The 21,086-nt window shown below is 36.5% G+C and overlaps 1 protein-coding gene across 1 annotated transcript in view; it reads right to left on the reverse strand.

The window, feature by feature from the left end:
* ME1 (malic enzyme 1, NADP(+)-dependent, cytosolic) overlaps positions 1-21,086 on the reverse strand; it is a 141,275-nt gene that overhangs the window by 86,286 nt on the left and 33,903 nt on the right. Inside the window, exons 4-5 of the mRNA XM_015570285.1 lie at positions 18,779-18,940; positions 8,229-8,332 (exon numbers count right to left, since the gene is read on the reverse strand). Of these exons, the coding sequence (XP_015425771.1) occupies positions 8,229-8,332; positions 18,779-18,940 (266 nt within the window). The remainder of the gene's footprint in view (positions 1-8,228; positions 8,333-18,778; positions 18,941-21,086) is intronic.

Here is a 21,086-nt window from a genome sequence, read left to right on the forward strand (position 1 = left end):
ACATTGAATGAAACTTCTGTTGAATTCACCCACATTTCCTATTTGCTTATAATTCAAGTACCAGAAAATATCTTCAAACTGTTTTATTTGTTTAGGGAAGTTAAAATGTTTAGGGCAAGAGAAAAATGCATAGTTTTCAAACAAATCACCTAATTTTCCATAACTTCCTTCTCACAGTTATTAGGGTTTATCATCATGGCTACATGTGTAAAATCCAGCCCTAAGCTTAGAGCTATTGGCATTTCTATTTTCACCCTGACAGCGACAGCTGCGTTTGTAAGTGGTCTCAACACAGACCGTGCTGCACATGCCACATTATTTGCACGGACACATTTGGACAGCACTGCTTTAAATCAGACAGCAATGCAACGTAATGAGTCAGCGCGTGGGCTCTGGAGCCAGACTGACGGTGAATCTCAGTCCTGTCACTTTCTAGTTGAGTAGCTATAGAAATGTCCGTAATCTCTCTGCGCCTCTGTTTCTTATCTGAAAAATGGGGACAACTAATTGTAAGAATGTCACAGAACTGTTTTGAGGATTTAAAGTACGTAAATTAGAACACAGCCTGGTACATACCATAAAAATGCATTAGCTGTGGGAGTGAGTGATAAAGGTGAAGGTATTGAAAAGTACAGGTTAGTAGTTACAAACAGTCATGGGGATGTAAAGTACAGGATAGGAAATATCTCTATATAAAAGCCTAAGTGACCAAATGACCGAACGACCTAATGACCAGTCGCTATGATGTGCACTGACTACCAGGGGGCAGACACTCAATGCAGGAGCTGCCACCTGGTGGTCAGTGTTCTCCCAGGGCCAACCTCCCGTGGCCCCTTCCCCCCGGTTGACCAGCCCCAATGACTCCCATAGGGGCGGCTGGCCAACCTTCCATGGCCCCTCTCCCTGGCCAGCCAACCTCCTGTGGCCTCTCCCCCCGCTGGCCAACCTTCCATGTCCCCGATTGGCCCCAATCACCGGCCAGGCCAAGAGACCCCACCTGTGCATGAATCTGTGCACTGGGCCTCTAGTAGTCAATAAAATTGTAATAACTAAATATGGTGTAAGGTAAGTACTGGAAATATGAGGCATGAAACACTCTAACAACTATCTAACAACTATGCTGTGCACATGAAACTAATATAGAATAATTTTGAATGTAAACTATAATTTTAAAAACCTAAAAAAATGTATCAACTGTTATGATAGTTGTTATTATTAATATTGATAGAATACATCTGGTGGCTTTTATATATCATAAACACAATAAGAAGTAATTATGATTCCTTATTTTTATTTATTTATTTTAAAATATATTTTGTTGATTTTTCACAGAGAGGAAGGGAGAGGGATAGAGAGACAGAAACATCAATGAGAGTGAAACATCGATCAGCTGCCTCCTGCACACTCCCCACTGGGGATGTGCCCGCAACCAAGGTACATGCCCTTGGCCGGAATCAAACCTGGGACCTTTCAGTCCGCAGGCCAACGCTCTATCCACTGAGCCAAACCAGTTAGGGCATGATTCCTTATTTTTAAATATTTGCTCTCTCTGGATGGCAACAGTAAAAATCATTCTTTAATTTCTGAAGATTCAAATCCATGATAAGATCTGAATGCATATCAAGTATTCGTTCTTAAATTTAAACAGATATGTCTACATGTCAAGAAAACAAGCAATGCATTAAAACTGAGTCAGCTTCTGATAATTTCTAAGTTGGAAAAGATATGCCTTTTAATACCCGATATTTATGAGTCCCCAGTCATGTGTAAAAAGTATACTTAAAAGCAAATTCTTTTGCATTTCATAACATTTAGAAGAACATCATAGAGTGTACTTACACAAACCTAGACGGTGGAGCCTAACTAGGTTATATGTTATAGCCTATTTCTTTTAGGTTACAAGTTTGTACTGCATGTTACTGTACAAAACAACGGGGGATTAAATCAAGCACAACGGAAAATGATGCAATTCAGAGACTCAGTAAGCACGAGATGTCTGAGGCTACTGCTGGTGTAACACAGCATCCTGTTTTACAGAAAACTCTTTAATAAGTAGAAAGAATACACTCTAAAAAACAAAGTATAGTATAATAACTACATAAACCAGTAATAGTTGTTGATTATCAAGTATTATGTACTGTACATAATTGTACATGCTACACTTTTGCACGACTGGCAGTGCATAAATAAATGAGCAGGGAGCATATATAGTGTGGAGACGCTGGACAAAGGGATGGTTCATATCCCAGGCAAGATGGAGAGGGATGGCATGAGATTTTCTCATGCTACTCAGAACTGCACAATATTTAAAATTTATGAGTTGTTGATGTCTACTATGTACACATGAATTTAGGCCAAACAACCTAAACCAGAAAAGTTTACTTTCTAGTGTGGACCATGTCATCGAGAGGGCACATCTAGAATATGAAAGTGAAATGTGTAATTCTATTTTTTTATATACATTTTATTGTTTTTTTACAGAGAGGAAGGGAGAGGGATAAAGAGCTAGAAACATCGATGAGAGAAAAACATCGATTAGCTGCCTCCTGCACACCCCACTCTGGGGATGTGCCCACAACCAAGATACATGCCCTTGCTGGAATAAAACCTGGGACTCTTCAGTCCACAGGCCGACGCTCTATCCACTGAGCCAAACTGGTCAGGGCATGAATCTGTTCTTAAGATAAATGCATTGGGGAATCATAGCAGATACTCAAGAAGAAAAAATTATTTCAATTTCTGCTTTGGGATATAATCAGATGGTATTGTTTAAAGATAATTTTTAAAGAAAGAGAGACAGTGAATAAGTGAACTAGTTGATAGTTGATTTGCATATTTGGCTTATATAAGCCCAAGTCTCCTTTTTAATCTTGCAAATTAATTCAATAGTTTTTAGTACCTTCATATCATCTTTTATTGAGGAAATAATTCTTGTCATGGACTTGATTTGAAGCTGACTTACAACGAATATGCAGCATAGGAAATGTAATACAAGGCAAATAAAAAGTTTTTGTAAGAATTTTTTCTTTTGAATTAATCACCTTTAACTCCTGATGAAAAAAACTTTGGGCAAAACAAGGAAAAACTAAGTAATTTAAAATGTTGAATGAGAAATATATTCCTCTGGGTCAAGTATAATTATATGATGTGATGATCAAACATTTTCAACTGACTCATAATGATCCCAACTATAAATGAATCACTGAATTTTTTGATACAGCTCATCCCTGAATGTTTAAACAAAATACAGATTCTTTAGTACTTTAATAGAACCCTAAAGTTAGAACACTTTAGAAAATGCTTAATTCTAATAAATACTTCCACTTAAGGCAGAAACCTGTATGTTTATGTTTATATTACATTATATATTTATATTGTATAATGTATATATTATGTTTATATTAAGCGTATCTGCCCACGTACTTAAAGTGAGAGAGGTCACAAATAATATTTACTACAAAAACAACCAAAAATAACAACTACTGAGTAATTTTTATTGAAAAGCATTGTGGTAAATACTTCTACACGTATATACATATATATATTAATCCTCACCTGAGGATATATTTGTATTGATTTTAGAGAGACAAGAAGTGGGGGAGAGAGAAAGAGAGAAACAGAAATCTGTTGCCTATCCTTGACCAGGGATTGAACCCAAAACCTAGGTATGTGCCCTGACTGGGAATCAAACCCACAGTCTTTTGGTGTATGGGACAATGCTCTAACCAACTGAGCCACCTGGCCAGGGCATGAGTACTTTTATATACATTATTTTATTTCTGAACAATTCCAACTATTAAGCGTTCTTATGCAAATTTGCCAACCTATAACTTATTAAATTACTGGCCCTCATCATCCTCCCTTGGGAAAAAAACTGTACTTACTATTTGTATCACTTAACAAAAGTAATTTTGTTTCTTAATGTTTCATCTCAATCATCACAACGATCCTATGAAGTAGGTGCTGTTATTATTTTTCACTTTCTTTCTGGAGAGGTAAGCAGCTTTTCCAAGGTTGCAAATGTAGTAGTTGATGGAGCCAAAGGTTGACTTCACAGCCCAGGTTTTTCTTATCACATGTCCCTGAGACGGGGGCCTTGTACACTGACAATATCATGGTTCTGAACTTCCCAAACTGAGGGTCAGGTCCCAAACCATGGTGCAGTCCATGAAGTAAGAAACGTCATTCCATAAGGCCTCGGTAGAAATGGACTACAAACCTATCCAGGCAACACCACTCCAATATGTGCTCAGTAAGGCTGAGCCTTTTCTCCATTATAATGTTTACATATCCAAATCTAACCATATTGGTTAAGAATAATAACAATTGCTTATTTTGTTTCTATTCATATACGTGGCAGTCTTTGCCACCTATACTGTAGAATGTGGTTTTATTTTGACTGAAGATGTAAAAAAAAAAATTGGGTCACCATCTGTGGAGGCCACAACAAAGTCTTAAGAATTAATCACTACATGATGGTTAAATCAAAAGCATTACATGCTGTGTCAGCTTTGGCTTGTTTTATAATTTGTGAAATAAAAATAACAGTCCAATGATGGAAAACTAAGCTAGCCAGAATGTGATCATCTTGGCAATATGAATGATTATTTTGTTCTTATGTCTTGATTGTGGCAAATTTTATATAAATTTTGTTATAGTTTTAAATAATGGGACTTTGAAATCTATCAGCTCAGAAAATATTTACTGCCAACCTGCATTAAATGTAGTTAGATTACTTTATGTAACACACTGACTTCAGAACCTCTTAGCCCTCAAGGGATAATCTATTTGTTGTTAGACTTGGGGAAATCAGGTATTCACCCTCACCACATCCCTATTTTCCTACTTTCTACATGAAAAAGATGGTAGTAACTCAGCAGATGTAGGACATATTTAAACTTTAATTTTCTAGTATGGTGAAAGATTGTTGCCAATCCACTCACATTCTCTTGTGTGGCCTCCATTAGAGTAGCTCAATCCAGTTTAACAAATATATATTGCATATCTAAGTATTTTGTGCCAGGAATTGACATAGAAACTTGTTTATAAAATGAACAAGGTAGATTCCTGTCCTTGAGGAAATACATATTCTATTATTAGAGACACACAGTAAGCAAAACATGTAATAAATGAATAAATTATATAAAATTATAAAATAAGAAAAGTACAGCAAAGCAAGAGTATCAGGAGAGCCTGGCATGGGGAGAAGAAGGGGCAGATTTCAGTATTATATGGAGCATCTGGATCATAGTAAGCCTCAGAAGAAGGTGAGATTTCAGCAAGTACTGACAACAATTAGGTCATTTACCAAGTAGATTTCTTGGGGTAGAATATGTCAGACAGGGGAGAGCGAGGGCAAATACTCTGAGATGGAAACATGCGTTAAGAGTTCATTGACAGCAAAGTGCGGAGAGTGTGGCTGCAGCGAGTGCATCAGAGGTCATAAGGGGCCACTATAAGGACTCCCACCATTACTATCTGAAAGGTAGTGATCATCAACAATAAGGACAGGTCAAGATATCATATTAATTGCAAATTAGATCTCACATTTCCTAGAGAATGCCTTTATACGGGATTGCTGAATTGAAAAAAGTCCCCTTAAATTTCTGAACTTACCCTCAACCAACTTTCTAATATCCTTTCCTTAATTATCCTTTTACTTTCATCTTTAATCTCCAATGATAAAATAATATCTCTCTCATTCAAATATTGTTATACTATTTCCCCATCAAATCAGCCACACTGAGAGTCTTTATTTTTTCCTTTTTTTAAAAATTTATTTATTTATCTTTTGTTGAGACTATTACAGATGTCCTCCCCCTTTTATTTTATTTTATTTTTATCAATCTTTAATTTCTTTATTGATTAAGGTATTACATATGTGACCTCATCCCCCCATAAACTCCTCCCACTCATGCCCTCGATAGTCTTTAAAAATAAGAATTAAACTACTTTCATATGTGTATACCTTTTTCATCTTTGTTTATAAATGCACATAAATTAAGGAGGGCAAGACAAATAATTTGAACAAAGGACCTTATTTTGACCCACAAGACATTGCTACTGGTGTTTTTTGCTTTTGTTTTTAGATTAATTTCCAGATATAATGAAATAAATTTATATTGAGTTTCCTTTTTTAATATTACTAATGAGTAGATATATTCATTCTTATTTTCTAAATTATTATATATGGTACAGATAGATGGAAAACAATAAGAAACAAGTTTTTAAGGAAAAAAATAAAAATAAATAAATAAAACCATACTCTTAATTCTCAAAAAAAAAAAAAAAGAAAGTCAAGAGAAAAGGCAAAGAACACACACATACAAGAAGCATAGAATATAGGTCACTGTCAAAGGTAACTATGATCTTTAATAAATATAATTTAGCTTTAAAACTCATAAAATGTTAAGGAATTCCTCTTATCTCATTGTTTGCTGATTCAAAAAGAAAATGATAGGTAATAATGGTTGCAATAGTAATTTTTTTTAAGAAGGAATTCTTTTTTTTTTTAATGTATTTCTTTTCTTTTTTTTTTTACATGTTTTATTGATTTTTTTACAGAGAGGAAGGGAGAGAGATAGAGAGTTAGAAACATTGATGAGAGAGAAACATTGATCAGCTGCCTCCTGCACACTCCCTACTGGGGATGTGCCCACAACCAAGGTACATACCCTTGACTGGAATCGAACCTGGGACCCTTGATTCCACAGACCGACGCTCTATCCACTGAGCCAAACCGATTAGGGCGCAATAGTAATTTACTAAAATACTTTTCTTCTTTAGAGAAAAGATCAATTCTAACACATCAATGTATATATTTAAAACTCAAATATTTAGTTGACTACAAGCAGGGCCACTTTATTTGGAAACTTGTGTGCTTCTCTAGTTTTCATTAGAGAACCACCTTTGCTTCAGGTGTATCGCACTGTGGTTTCATTAAGGCTGCATTCAATGTTTAAGTAATGCTTTCAATGTAGTTTCTTTATACCCACTACGTGCTACAGTATAATGTATGATAGATAAAAAGTAATCTCTTGTAATAAAGTTATTTTGATGAAACAATTTACATTCTAGTAAGAAAAATAGGGCACACGGAATAATATATTTCAATAAGACTCATACAAAAAAGAATAAAATCAGTGTAAAAAATTTACAAGCACATTAAAGGAATTTTGAATTAATGCAATCAGAATTAATGAATATAATAAGATTAGGAAAGAAAAGCAACTAAAAGAAAAGAATTGTAAACCATGTTCGCTTATACCAGGGTTGGGGAACCTTCCTTCTGCCAAGGGCCATTTGGATATTTGTAACATCATTCACAGGCCATATAAAATATAACAATAAATCAGGCATGGGTTTTTAAAAAGTAGTCTATACTAGTTGCCAACTATACTCTGCATTAAAACCTTGGGTAATGAAAGATTCCATTTATTCTAAATTATTGTGCAAGCTGGTGGAAGTACTTTTTGCTATTGGATTTCAACTTTTTAAAATCAAACCTTATAATAAAAAGAAACCAGAAGGATGTCTCCATTTAGAGTTGATTCTAGTGATGAGTTTATTTCTATGAGAAACCAAGGCAACACACGTGTGTTTACATAGTACATGGTTTCTGTGGCTATACCGTAACAAATGGGATGACTGTTAGTGAGACAAAATTCTCCTAGAATATATTACTAACTTATGGCAGAAGTTTCTTCTTTGAAAGAAAAAATCTGGAAAATTTTACAGTAGCACTAGGCCCACAGGTAAATACTACCTAGACTAGGTAAAATATAGCACTGCACTTTAATTGAATACCTTATTTTTAATCAGAGATTCACAGATTGTGGTTAGATGTCCTGGTCCTTGCTCCATTCTGGACCTTGTGCATTGCACTAACTCATGCTCACTTCTTCCTCTGCTTTTCCTACCACAAATGGGTCAGATTCATCCAAAAAGATAATCAAAGATCAGATTTATTAACCAGACTGCCAATAATCATAAGAGAAAAGTTTCTTTAGGAATAGCAACAAAGACAACCTTTTAGGGGATAAACACATGAAGATATCACTTGGCCACTAACTGCTATGAGTATATATGCACATGTATTTTATTCAAATTGCTTCCAATTATTGGACATATAGCACAAAACTTGGATATTTTTATACTTCATTATGTTAGGTTACCTTTAAATTTTTCAAATTCAACTCAAATATAGGTAAAATAAATACTATACATACTTGGAAGAAACTGCCACCATGAATTCATCCAAAAAAGCATCATATTCAGGACCTCTCACTCTTCTCTGCCGGAGTCCAATGTACAGTGGATCTTTAAGTAACTCCTATTGTAAAAAAGTTACCAGAGATATAAAAATAACTAAAGGCAAGTCATATACTTGTTCTAAGCCTCAGTTTCCTTACTTATATAATAAGAATAGAACTGGAAATAAAATATTGTAAAACTGATTAAGAAGCAACCTAGAGAATCAATATTTAGTGTTAAATAGACTATATCTATAGTATTTATATGCCAAATAAGAAAAATAATTGCTAAACATTAAAAAACATTGTGCCTTATTCTGGGGGGAATAAAAGGAATGAAAATTTCTCAGTGGTGCTAACTAGAAAAGCTTAGTTCAGATTTTACAGGCAGAGTTTTATCACATAGAAAAATATGAGTTCTGAGTATTAAATGAGCTTAGAAAAAGGGAAGTTAACAATTCCTTTCCTTTTTCTTTGTTTCTGAAAGCAAAATATTTAACAAACATTTTGATTATACCTTTAATATTATAGTTGACTAATATTAAAAATAATCTTTTAGCCGTGACTAAAGTTTTTCTTAAACTTTACACAGTTTTTTTAAAAAAATATTTTTATTGATATTAGAGAGGAAGGGAGAAGGATAGAGAGATAGAAACATCAATGATGAGAGAGAATTGTTAATCGTCTGCCTCCTGCACACTCCCTACTGGGCATCGAGCCACAACCCAGGCATGTGCCCTTGGCCTGAATCGAACCTGTGACCCTTCAGTCCACAGGCCAATGCTCTATCCACTGAGCCAAACCTCTCTATCCACTGAGCCAAACCAGCTAGGGCTACACAGTGTTGTTATTGTTTTTTTAAAAAAATACTGATGTGAGCCAATGTTACTCTGTTCACATTTTAGTGTATGTAATATTTTTGTTTTTATTAAATCAGTTTTTAATTGAGGTATAATTTACATATGGTAATATCCATTCACAACAAGTTCCCAATAAACTAGGAACAGTAAGAAACTTCCTAAACCTAATAAAAGTCATCTATAAAAAAACCCAGGTTAACAACATATTTAACAGAAAAAGATTTAGTGCTATTTCCCTAAAATTGGAAACTAGCCCTAGCTGGTTTGGTTCAGTGGACAGAGCATTGGCCTGTGGACTGAAAGGTTCCTTCTGGTCAAGGGCACATGCTTGCGTTGAAGGCTCAATCCCCAGTAGGGGGCATGCAGGAGACAGCTGATCAATGATTCTCATCATTGATGTTTCTATCTCTCTCTCCCTCTCCCTTCCCCTCTGAAATAAAAAAAAATATATTTAAAAATAAATAAATAAAATTGGAAACTAGACAACGATATTTACTCTCACCACTTCTATTCAACACTATACTATACTGAAGATCCTAGCCATTACAATAAGGTAAGCAAAAGAAAAAAAACAACAGGAATATAGATTGCAAAGGAAGAAGTAAATTGTTTTTATTTGTATACACATGATCATGTACATGGAAAATACTAAGGAATCTACAAAAAAAATCCACTAGAAAAACTATGTGAATTTAACATGATCACAGAATATAACATTAATATACACAAATCAAATGTGTCTCTATACACTACCAATGAACAACTGAAAATGAAATAAAATACACAACTCATTTATAATAGAATTCCAAAGCATGAAATCCAAAGGGACATATTTAACAAAACATTTGTAAGCCCTGTAAACTGGCTTCATAGATGTAAGATAAAGTTAATACAGGATGAGCTAAAGAAGAAAATGTTCAGTATGTGAGCAAAATTAAAAAAAACACAGAGGATACAAGACTAAGACTTGCTTGTAAAAGATTTCAAAAGTGAAATAAGGCCGGTAGTCAAAGATCAACTGAAATGTGTGGTTGTTAACAACTTTTAAAAATATATCTAAATGAGTTAAACTGGAGTCCAATAGACCATCTTGTCTTGATAAAAGGAACTAGTCCCAGAGCTCTCTGATACGCTACCACTGAAGGGGGAAGGTCTGTTTTGAAAAGACTTGTGAGTGGGGCCTTTATGTAATAGAGACGACTATAATCTGATACATAGAAAAATTTTAAAAAATTCTAAGGGTGCTGGATTAATTGGAACACTTCCAAATGAAACTTCGCTTGGTCCCCAACTTTCCACAAGAAGAAACCAGGCTGAGAAAGCTATTTAACTGTGATACTGTGGACAGAGCAAGAGTCCTGAGAGCAGAGCCAGAAGCATAAGAGAACTAGGCCCTTTTCAAAAACATTCCCCCCCCTCGACCCCTGCCCCCCATAGGTGGCCTGACAACATATGTCCAATGGGAATTCAAAATTTCTATGAACCATTTAGAGCCATATAATTCCTATTCCTCCCATTTTGAATGGGAATGTTGATGGTGATTATTCTGACCCTGCTCCACCATCCTTAGTTTAATATGTGGGAACAGATAAGAGGACCCACAAAAAGGACCCAAACACAAGAAGCTTCATTTGTACCTAGACCTGATTTAGATCAGAGGACAGGATCCTGAAGTCTGGGACTACTGCTGTTATTGGGATGAAACTGTTGGAAACCTAAGATGAAGATGAGCATATTTTTACATGTGGAATATGAACAATTTGTGGAGGAGAATCTACATGGAGAAGGGCAAGCTGTCCCATGCCTCTTAGCCTTCCTGCCCATCCCAGCAAATCATAAACATTAATAAAATTGTAATTGTTTTGTCACTAAGTTTAGAGGTGGTCTGTTATAGATAAATGATATGTTTTAGTAGGTGTGGTGATGTTGTTCTGTAGGTTGAGCCATTTAAATAATCTGAGTAGCGATTTGCTTCAAGCCAACAGAAACGACAGTCTGGTTGACACCTGCCGTCCTAGTGAAATTATTAATAGCGTCCTCTTTCATTGTGAAAGTGTCTTGGTTTGGCTAATACAGATGTGGTCATCCTACATATAACGTACTGCACAACAACGAGTTAAGGCTTTCTGCTAGCTGGAAGTTAACATACTTAATCATATAAATGTATTTCAGATGAAATGTAAAATCTGAAATTGAGTGCTGCTATAAAGCCCAGCTGCTCCTGGAGGCCTACAAACTTTAAACAATCTACTGGCAGGCTTCTGAACAGGGGGGCTGGCTTGCCAGTGAGCTTCTAATGCCTGCCAGAAGTGAAACCCCTTCTCCATGTCTGGGATGTATTTGGACTTCTAAAATGTGAATTAGAAGAACACAATTAAGAAAAGATGTCACATGTTTCCCTGCTCTCTTTGCTCATTCTTTCCATTGCTAATAATTAAAGTATATATAACTACAATGGAGAGTCAAATTGAAGACTTATGAACAAGAAAAAGCTTTTACATTAAATCAGGAAGTTATAAAATTCTCCCAAATATAATGTTTCTGTCACTATTTACTGTTTTTAATTTTTCATGATAATTAAGGCTTGAATAACCAGTGCACTCTTAGAGATTTGACTGAAAAAAAAAAAACTACAGCAAGCAAAATTACCCAATTTTGATAATGGCTTCATAGACTAAGTTGCCTGGCACAGAAGTGATATTAGCTTATCACATTAACAGCTTCTTGTGGCCACTATTAAACACGCACTAGAACCATTTTTGGAGAATAAATGAAAGACTGGGTATGAAGCAAGCACTTAAAAAGGTTAGCCACTGTTTAGCAAGAGATGTCACATGAAATGCAGGTAATGTCACTAAAAACTTATGAAGACTTATAGTATGAGAGAAGGAAAAAGATTATAAGAAAACAGTAAAAGACAAAGCATATGGAAATCAGGAGGGTATATATTGGTCAAGTTAATTATCTTCCTTGTTAGCACTATCTCAATTATGGAATCTTGAGAAATTTTATTTGAAGCATTCATTTATTTGAAGTTAATAGTAATTATCATCAACTCACACCCTGTTCTTGTCTCTCACATTTATACCTTTCAAATCTGAAGTTTTTGAAAATTAAAAACTACTTTCTTAATATTTTAAGTTTTTTATCATTAGTAAAACAACATTTCCTATCAGAAAATTTGAAAGCACTGAATAAACTCTACCCATTCAGAACTACCCTCTACTATCACCTTGATGAATAGTCTTCTAGGCCATTTTCTTTATATCCGCGCATGTAAAATATTATCTGTTCAAATTTTGGACAATATTATAACCCCTTTTCACATAGGAATATATTGTGAAAATGTTTCATGTCAATAGAGGAGCAGTCTTAAAATTTGTGATCTATATTAGAACTCTGCCCTCAAAGAGGACGAACAAATTAATGGTCCTCCCAATGACATGTAATAACTACACCTATTTTGTTGCAGCCTCAAGTAAAAGTATTATCTTTCCACATATATATATGTGTGTATATGTATATACATATAAAATATATATAATACATATAATGTATAACAAAATAAATATATATAAACACATTATTTATCTGTAATGTTAATAAGCAACATTCATTTGTACTTTTCTAATATTAAACATGTTTTCATAAATTTCTTGAGCATTTTTACTTCTTCATTTGTAAATTGTATGTGTCCATATGTCATTTAGCAATTTGCATATTTCAAATTTGACATTTTCTTATTGACTTTAAAATATTCTCTCTGATACTGAGAACATATAAACTTTTATCTGCCATGTTATAACTATTCCCCACTTTAGCATTTATTTTTAAATTTTATTTATAATATATAGATGATCATTTTTTGGTGCTATGACCTCATTATTTTCAAATGAAAGAACAAGATTCTGTAAAGAAATAATATGTAATTTTCACTTACATCAGTAACATTAAGCAAACTGCCAACATTCTAAAACAATAAAATGTCAGCATGCACATATGCTGGCACAAAAGTTAAAAAGAGGTAAAAATAAAAATGATTAAGTTTGACTGTGATTCATTCAGTAAGTCTGGAGTGGGGGTCAGGGTTGGGCAATCTTAACACATGCCCTTGGTAATTCTGAAGTGGTTGGTCCATAGAACACATATTGAGGACCACTCATTTCAAACTTATTAAGTTAAAAATAAGATTATTATACCTCCCCAAAGGTTCATTTCCATCTTATGTAATTCCGTTTTCTATTCTAATTTATATAATGGGCATTTCTAAAATCTACCACAAACTCCAAGAAATTCCATAGTTATAATGTGTATAAAGTCACACTGAAGAAAGTCCCCATTATCCTTCCCAAGGCATTGGTGTAGTGTCTCAGGCAATAAGTACTCATTCCAATGCAGGTTCACTTGTCAGGAGTGGCAAGTAATCCCCATAACATGGGAATATAAAGGCTAGAACTTAAGGCCACCTGAGAGAGAAATGATGACATTCTAATTGGGACCATGTGGTAGGCAGATAATGACCCTCCCTCTCCCCCAACTTGTAAGGATGTCACCTTATTTGGCAGAAGAAACTTTGCAGAAGTGATTCAGAGTGAGTCTTTGAAAGTGAAACCTTTCCTGGCCCTGGTCTGAGAAAGAAATGTGACTCGGAAGCAGGTCAGAGAGATACTGCACTGCTGGCTTTGAGCGTGGACCAGGGGGACACGAACAAAGGAATGAGTCTGTAGGAGCTGGAAAAGGCAAGGATAGGGAATGCGGCCCTGCTGGCACCTTTTATGATTTTAGCCTTTTGAGGCTTGTGTATATTTGTGTTGTTTTAAACCACCAAGTTGGTAATAAATTGCTATGTTAGCAATCGAAAACGAATGCCAGCCACATTCTAGTGCCAATGCTAGCTTCTGTACAAGGGCTGAAAGATACATGGCAGATACATATGACAGAAAATCTATAAGGTTTTTCTTTAGTTCAGCTTCTGACAGCTGGCTCATGCCACAGATGAAGAACACTTTCTAGAACACAAGGGGAAACCTTCTAAATGGGAAGAGGCTTCAACCTGAGTTCAAGTTCCAATGACGAGTCTAGATCTAGATACAATGTTCACATGAACTAAAAGTCAGACTAAACATACAACCAGAATCAGAAAAGCCAAGACCTGGAGCAATGGTATCATAAACAAAGAGTAACTGTGCACCCTGACGGGGTGGCTTTGTTGGTTGGAGTGTCATCCCGTATATCAGAAGGTGACAAGTTTGATTCCTGGTCAGGGCACATACCCCAGTTTCAGGTTCAATCCCTGATCATGGCACATGTGGGAGGCAAAAGACCGATGTTTCTCTCTCACATCTATGTTTCTCTCTCTCTCTCTCTCTCTCTCTCTCTCTCTCTCTCCTTCCTCCGCCCCCTCCTTCCCTCTCCCTAAAAATCAGTAAGAATTATAAATGTATTTAAATATATTAACAATATTTAATTTAGCAATATTTTATGAAAGATTTTTGTTTCTGATCTACATTAATGTAAATTAACATTACTAAGTACTTACAAAATGCCAGTCACAATTCTAAAGACTCTTAAGAATATTAAATCATGACAACTCTATAAGATAGGTACTCATTTTGCATGAGGAAACTGAAGCACATAAAAGTTAAGTCATGTCCTAGCTGGTTTGGCTCAGTGGATCGAGCGCCAGCCTGCAGACTGAAGGGTCCTGGGTTTGATTCCCAGTCAGGGCACATGCCCGGATTGTGGGCTCGATCCCCAGTAGGGGGCATGCAGGAGGCAGCCAATCAATGACTCTCGTCATTGATGTTTCTATCTCTCTCTCCCTCTCCCTTCCTCTCTGAAAATCAATAAAATAATATTAAAAACAAAAAAAGTTAAGTCACTTTTTCAAGATCATACAATTAGTAAACAATGAAACTGGGAATGTGGATAAACATAAGACTAATTGTTATGTACTATTTTTACCAGCTTTGGAAATCAAGCTTATAAAGAAATGTGAAGCTATCAATTTTAATATGTTCTGGAGCAGTTTCTAGAGCACAGGAACTATGTTTTCTGAAACTTGAATAATCAAACCCATAATCTGATCTGAGTTTGAATTCTACTTGACATTAAAATTTAGACCTATTTTTCTTTTTGTGTTTGCCTCATATTTTGGTCTATTGTTTGCATGGACTCTGGTGACATGATTCACGTGCATTCAACTATTTTGGATAGGGCCTAACCCTTTATCTAGTTGCCTAGTGACCATAACTAATAGTCACAGGGTGGGGGCTGGCTATGCCAGAAAATTAGCCATGTGATTTGGGTTGGGGAACCCTGGGTCATTGGTATCAGTCAACTGGAGACAGAGAATACATGGCAATCAATCAATCATGCCTAGGTAATGAAATCCTAGAGCACATATCAGTCCCACACTTGAACACTGGAAGATAATGTGTCTTGACTTCCCAAAGACAGGAAAATAGAAGCTTCACAGTTAGAGCCCTCTAAGACTCTGCCCTGTGTATCACTTCCTTTAGCTTATTTTAATATGTACCCTGTCCCTTTAATACAACTTAACTGTAATTGTAAAAACTTTCAGTGAGATCTTTGAGTATAAGCCTTAAAAAACCTGAGAGTGCTTTGGGAAACCCCCCAAACCTTTCAGTTGGTGTCCGAAGTGAGAGCAGTCTTGAAACTATGCCCTCAAATTTTGTAGTTTGGCTAATTTCAGGTATAGCTAAATGGTCTAAAGGAACTAATAATTTATTCTCTTTTTAGGACAAGAACTTTAACTGACATTTGTGATATACATTTTCACTATTAAATTTCTTACATATGATTTTGGAAAAAGATAAGTTATAAACAGATTGCTGAAATATAGTTAGAGACTCAGAGTATATTCGAACTGGCAGAGAAATGGTTTGCTAGCAGTCCTTAATAGTTTGTCAAATGTCCCTATGAAGGCATTCAGTGCATGCTGAATCTAGTTACATATGTGTCTCCTCTTCTAGATTCAGAGCATCTTGCTGGCAAGATCTTAAGTTGTTTACTCTGATGTTATCGAGCCTTCACTTAGGCCCTGACAGATAGGTGCTCAATATTTATCTAACTCAGTTAAACCAACATAATCTGACTCAAACTCTACAAAACTCTGAATAATTTCAGGAAAGTCTCTTAGGTTAAAAAGATATTCTCCAGTGACCTGTCAAAGAGTGAATATTCCACCCCTCACTTATTTTTTCCCCCTAATGTCTCCAACAGCCCACTGGCAGTAAGCAAAAATGTCTAGAAATAACACATAGTACTTTAAAAATAGATTAATTTAACATATCAGATTATTTTCTAATTTAGCAGCTCAAAAACTTTGAAATATGGTATGCACCAGGCATTTTAATGGAAAAAGAATTTAGAGAGCTAGATCTACAGCAGGGCAAAGTAAGAAATCTGATGATGGATAGATGGGTTTTGCAGGCTGAGAGACAGAAATGGAATAACATAAAAGCAGTGACTACCAAAATAAGAAAGGAATACTAAATGGACATAATGTGAGAAAATTTCAAGACAATTAGCAAATTTGATAATTTTAAGACATACTTTCAGAAAATTATATATTTCATATAACTAATACAATCAACAGTCTCTGTGTTTGGTTTCAGTAGTGCACAATTTACTCTATGTCCACATTATACAATCTCATTAAAAGGCCCAAGTTTAAAAACAAACTCTTAAATTTTTGCATGCCTGTTTTATCACTCTTTACTCTTCTTTATTTCTTCCTAGAATTTTTAAGATGTTCTACAGATTTTGTGATTTTTAAACTTTGATTTCAATATAATTTATCACAGAAGAATGTTTTAAAATATATGAAAAAAGAGGAAATATTCAATCTACATACTCAGCTTTAGAATAATTGTTATAAGAGGTCAGCTTTGATCATTTCTAAGTCATTTCTTTCGGTATTGAAAAAGAAAATGCCAGATAAGCAATTGGTTTTTGTCAAACTGTATCCTTTATAAAGGTTAAATGAGAACTCATGTATACACAGGAAGTTAAACATAAAAACTGTTGCCCTAACCCCGTGGTCGGCAAACTGCGACTCACGAGTCCCATGCGGCTCTTTGGCCCATTGAGTGTGGCTCTTCCCAAGCCTTAGGAGTACCTTAATTAAGTTAATAACAATTTACCTACCTATATAGTTTAAGTTTAAAAAATTTGGCTCTCAATAAAAAAAACCATAAAAACTGTTTAAGTTATTATTATAACAATAGAGGTCTGGTGCATGAAAATTCATGCACTTGGGGCAGGGGAGGTTGTGGGGGGGAGAGGTCCCTCAGCCCAGCCTGTGCCCTCTCGCAGTCCAGGACCCCATGGGGGATGTCCACCTGCCAGCTTAGGCCCACTCTCTGGGGAAACGGGCCTAAGCTAGTAGTCAGATATCCCTCTGGCAGCCTAGGAGTCCTTGGGGGATTTCCGACTGACAGCCTGAGGGGAGCAGGCCTAAGCCGTCAGTCAGACATCCTTAGTGCTGCCGAGGAGGCAGGTGAGGCTCCCACCACCACAACTGTGCTCGCAGCTGTCAGCCTGGCTTGTGGCTAAGCATATGCCCCTGGTGGTCAGTATGTATCATAGCAACTGGTCATTCCAGGTCGTTCAGCTGTTAGGGTCAATTTGCATATTAACCTTTTCTTATATAGGATTACTAACAGGTCAAAACTTATATCTTAAGTTGCTTTAGGAAGGAACAAAAAAACTATAAAAAAAGTATACATATTTATTTCAAGTATCAAGGTCTTATTTGATAATGAATCTGTTCCGGACCTAGGTCTGAAATTTGTATGTAACTTTTAAAAAGTCTATCCTTGCCGAAACCGGTTTGGCTCAGTGGATAGAGCGTCGGCTTGCGGACTGAAGGGTCCCGGGTTTGATTCCGGTCAAGGGCATATACCTGGGTTGCGGGCACATCTCCCATGGGAGATGTGCAGGAGGCAGCTGATCGATGTTTCTCTCTCATCGATGTTTCCGACTATCTCTCTCCCTTCCTCTCTGTAAAAAATCAATAAAATATATTTAAAAAAAAATAAAATAAAAACTCTATCCTTAACTGACCATTATCTTTCATCTCTATTTCAGAAAATTCTGCCTTTAATTTCTAGTATTTTTCACACATAACTAATCCTGGATATTAGCAATAAAGGATGAGCAAAAATATGTACTAATTGATATATGACTTTAAGATTCTAAAATACTGTTGCAGGATGAAAAAGACTAAACTCCAAATCATCTACCTAAGGTTTAATACAAACTTTTAGGATAAAAGCATTTCAGGCTGATTAAACTTAATATCCTTTGGGTTCCTATGTAGTATGAACATAATAATTAAAAAAAGAAACTATGATAGTCTAAAGTAAAACATAATACTCTATAGAATAATAGTATAAATACTCATCAAAGGATAATAGTCACTAAAGAAGCTGGTAAAAGAGTAATAATATTATAAAGAAGGGAAGATGAAAAGAGAAAATAATTTTCTTATAAAAGTTGGGGGACAGGTTTGAGGAGAAGAAAACCAGCCAGAAAGTAATTAATTTTATGAGGTTCTTGGCATAAGCTCAAAATAAAGGAATTATTGTTTTGTTTTGTTTTTGAAGGTTAACAGCTTTCTTAGAGACTTAAATTGTTTACCTCATTTTCTGTTCCCACATCCAGAGTGACGGGCAGACATTCACGAGGATTCATCCCTCCACAAGCTGTATACAGAGCCAATTTACCCACAGGGATGCCCATTCCATTACTACCAAGGTCTCCCAAGCCAAGAATACGCTCTCCATCGGTCACCACAATAGCCTAGAAGAGAAAGAAAATATATCTATTAATAGATAGATGTTCACAAATCCTGGGCCGCAGTTCCTGGTCTCCATTTCTGAAGTTAATACTTACGTAATAAAATACTAAACTGTCAATATACATAAACTAAATATACATGGAAAAAATGTTATGTGATTGCACATGTGGAAGAATAAATAAATTTGATATATACATAAGAGAGTAAATAAATTTGATATATACATTTTATATTTTGTTAAAAATAAATGTAAGTGCTTAAAATGGTTGTCAAAAAAAAAGAGAGGACTATGCACATAAAGACATAAACAATCCAGCCCTGACCAGGAGGCTCAGTGGGTTGGAGCATCATTCCATACAACAAAAGGTGGAGGGTTCGACTCTGATCAGAGCATATACCAAGTTTGCAGGTTTGATCCAAGGTTGGAGTGCTTATGGAGGCAACAGACTGAAATCTCTCTCTCTCTTTTCCTTTCTCTCTCTTCCTCTATCTAAACCTATCCTCTCTTGAGGATTAAATCAAACACAAAGAGTAATCAAGAGGGACAGTTTGGCCGTAACTGGTTTGGCTCAGTGGATAGAGCGTCGACCTGCGGACTCAAGGGTCCCAGGTTCGATTCCGGTCAAGGGCATGTACCTTGGTTGCGGGCACATCCCCAGAAGGGGGTGTGCAGGAGGCAACTGATCGATGTTACTCTCTCATCGATGTTTCTAACTCTCTATCCCTCTTCCTTCCTCTCTGTAAAAAGTCAATAAAATATATTTTTTTTAAAAAAGAGGGACAGTTTGAAGAGTATCCTATATAATATGCAAATTGACTGCCACACCCTTGCACAAAATGGCCACCACAAGATGACCGGCAGAGGAGGGCAGTTGTGGGAGATCAGGCCAGCAGGAGATGGCAGTTAGGGGTGAGCAGGCCAGCAGGGGAGGGCAGTTGGGGGCAACCAGGACTGAAAAGGTGGGAGGGTAGTTGAGAGGGACCAGGCCCGCAGGGGAGGGCAGCTAGGGGTGACCAGGCCTGCAGGGGAGGGCAGTTAGGGGCTAGCAGGAGAGGGCAGTCAGGGGCAACCAGGCCTGCAGGGGAAGGCAGTTAGTGGGGGAACAGGCTTGGAGGGGAGGGCAGTTGGAGGGGACCAGGCCTGCAGAGGAGGGCAGTTAGGGGTGACTAGGCTGGCAGGCAGGGGAGGGTAGTTGGGTGCAACCGGGTCAGCAGGGGAGGGCAGTTGGGGGCGATTGGCAGTCCTGGATTGTGAGAGGGATGTCGGAGGGGTCCCAGATTGGAGAAGGTGCAGGCTGGGCTGAGGGACAACCACCCCAGTGCACGAATTTTGTGCACCAGGCATCTAGTAGGGAAATAAAAATTCAAACTTGGAACTGAAAGGAAACAGAGCAATTTTAAAACTAGTCACATCCACTTGGAGGACAATTAGTTATATAATGCGAAGTAGCTGCGAAACCTCCAAATATCCAGATCTTTGGTTTATGTGTCCTGGCATAAACTGTTCCATCCTTCTCTGAATGATAGTATCCTCTGAATAAATGAATATGGCACTTATAATTTATGTCAGTTTACTTAGATATTGTCTAATAACTGATTGCCTTTGCTTCATGTGTGCTTTCAACTACACAGTCGAGACTACATCTTAATTTTCACTATTCTATTACAATAAAGAGCTGTCATTTATTAAGTGTCTGCTATGTGCAGACACTATGCTAGGCTTTTTAAATAACAGTATTTACAATTAAGATCAGGAATATTAGTGAGTGCAGAAAGCCACTGCTTGCCAATACTGTCATGAGAATGCACCAAGGAATGCAGAAGGCCAATGGACCTTGGGCGTTAGCAGGGCTGATGCTAAGCATCGATTGTTCAATCGTGTTGAGATAGTGGTGGCTCAAGGCAATTTCCTAACCTGATAATCCTTTTACTGTTTACCAAACTTTACCTTTGATATGCCTGTATGCATTGCAAAAGGGTAAATGTGTATTCAAGTAAATAAACAGCGGACCAGGCCAGAAGTCGGTGTGCCTCTTCAAGAAAGAGGTCTCCACCTGGCCCCCAATGCCTTCTAAAGTCATATTTCTTGTATAGAATTTTCATTTGTGCATTGGCCCCCTCCTCCAGCTCCTGAACCCCACTGCAAAG

This window comes from Myotis davidii, unplaced genomic scaffold (genome assembly GCF_000327345.1).
Source record: "Myotis davidii unplaced genomic scaffold, ASM32734v1 scaffold185, whole genome shotgun sequence".
Lineage (NCBI taxonomy): Eukaryota > Metazoa > Chordata > Mammalia > Chiroptera > Vespertilionidae > Myotis > Myotis davidii.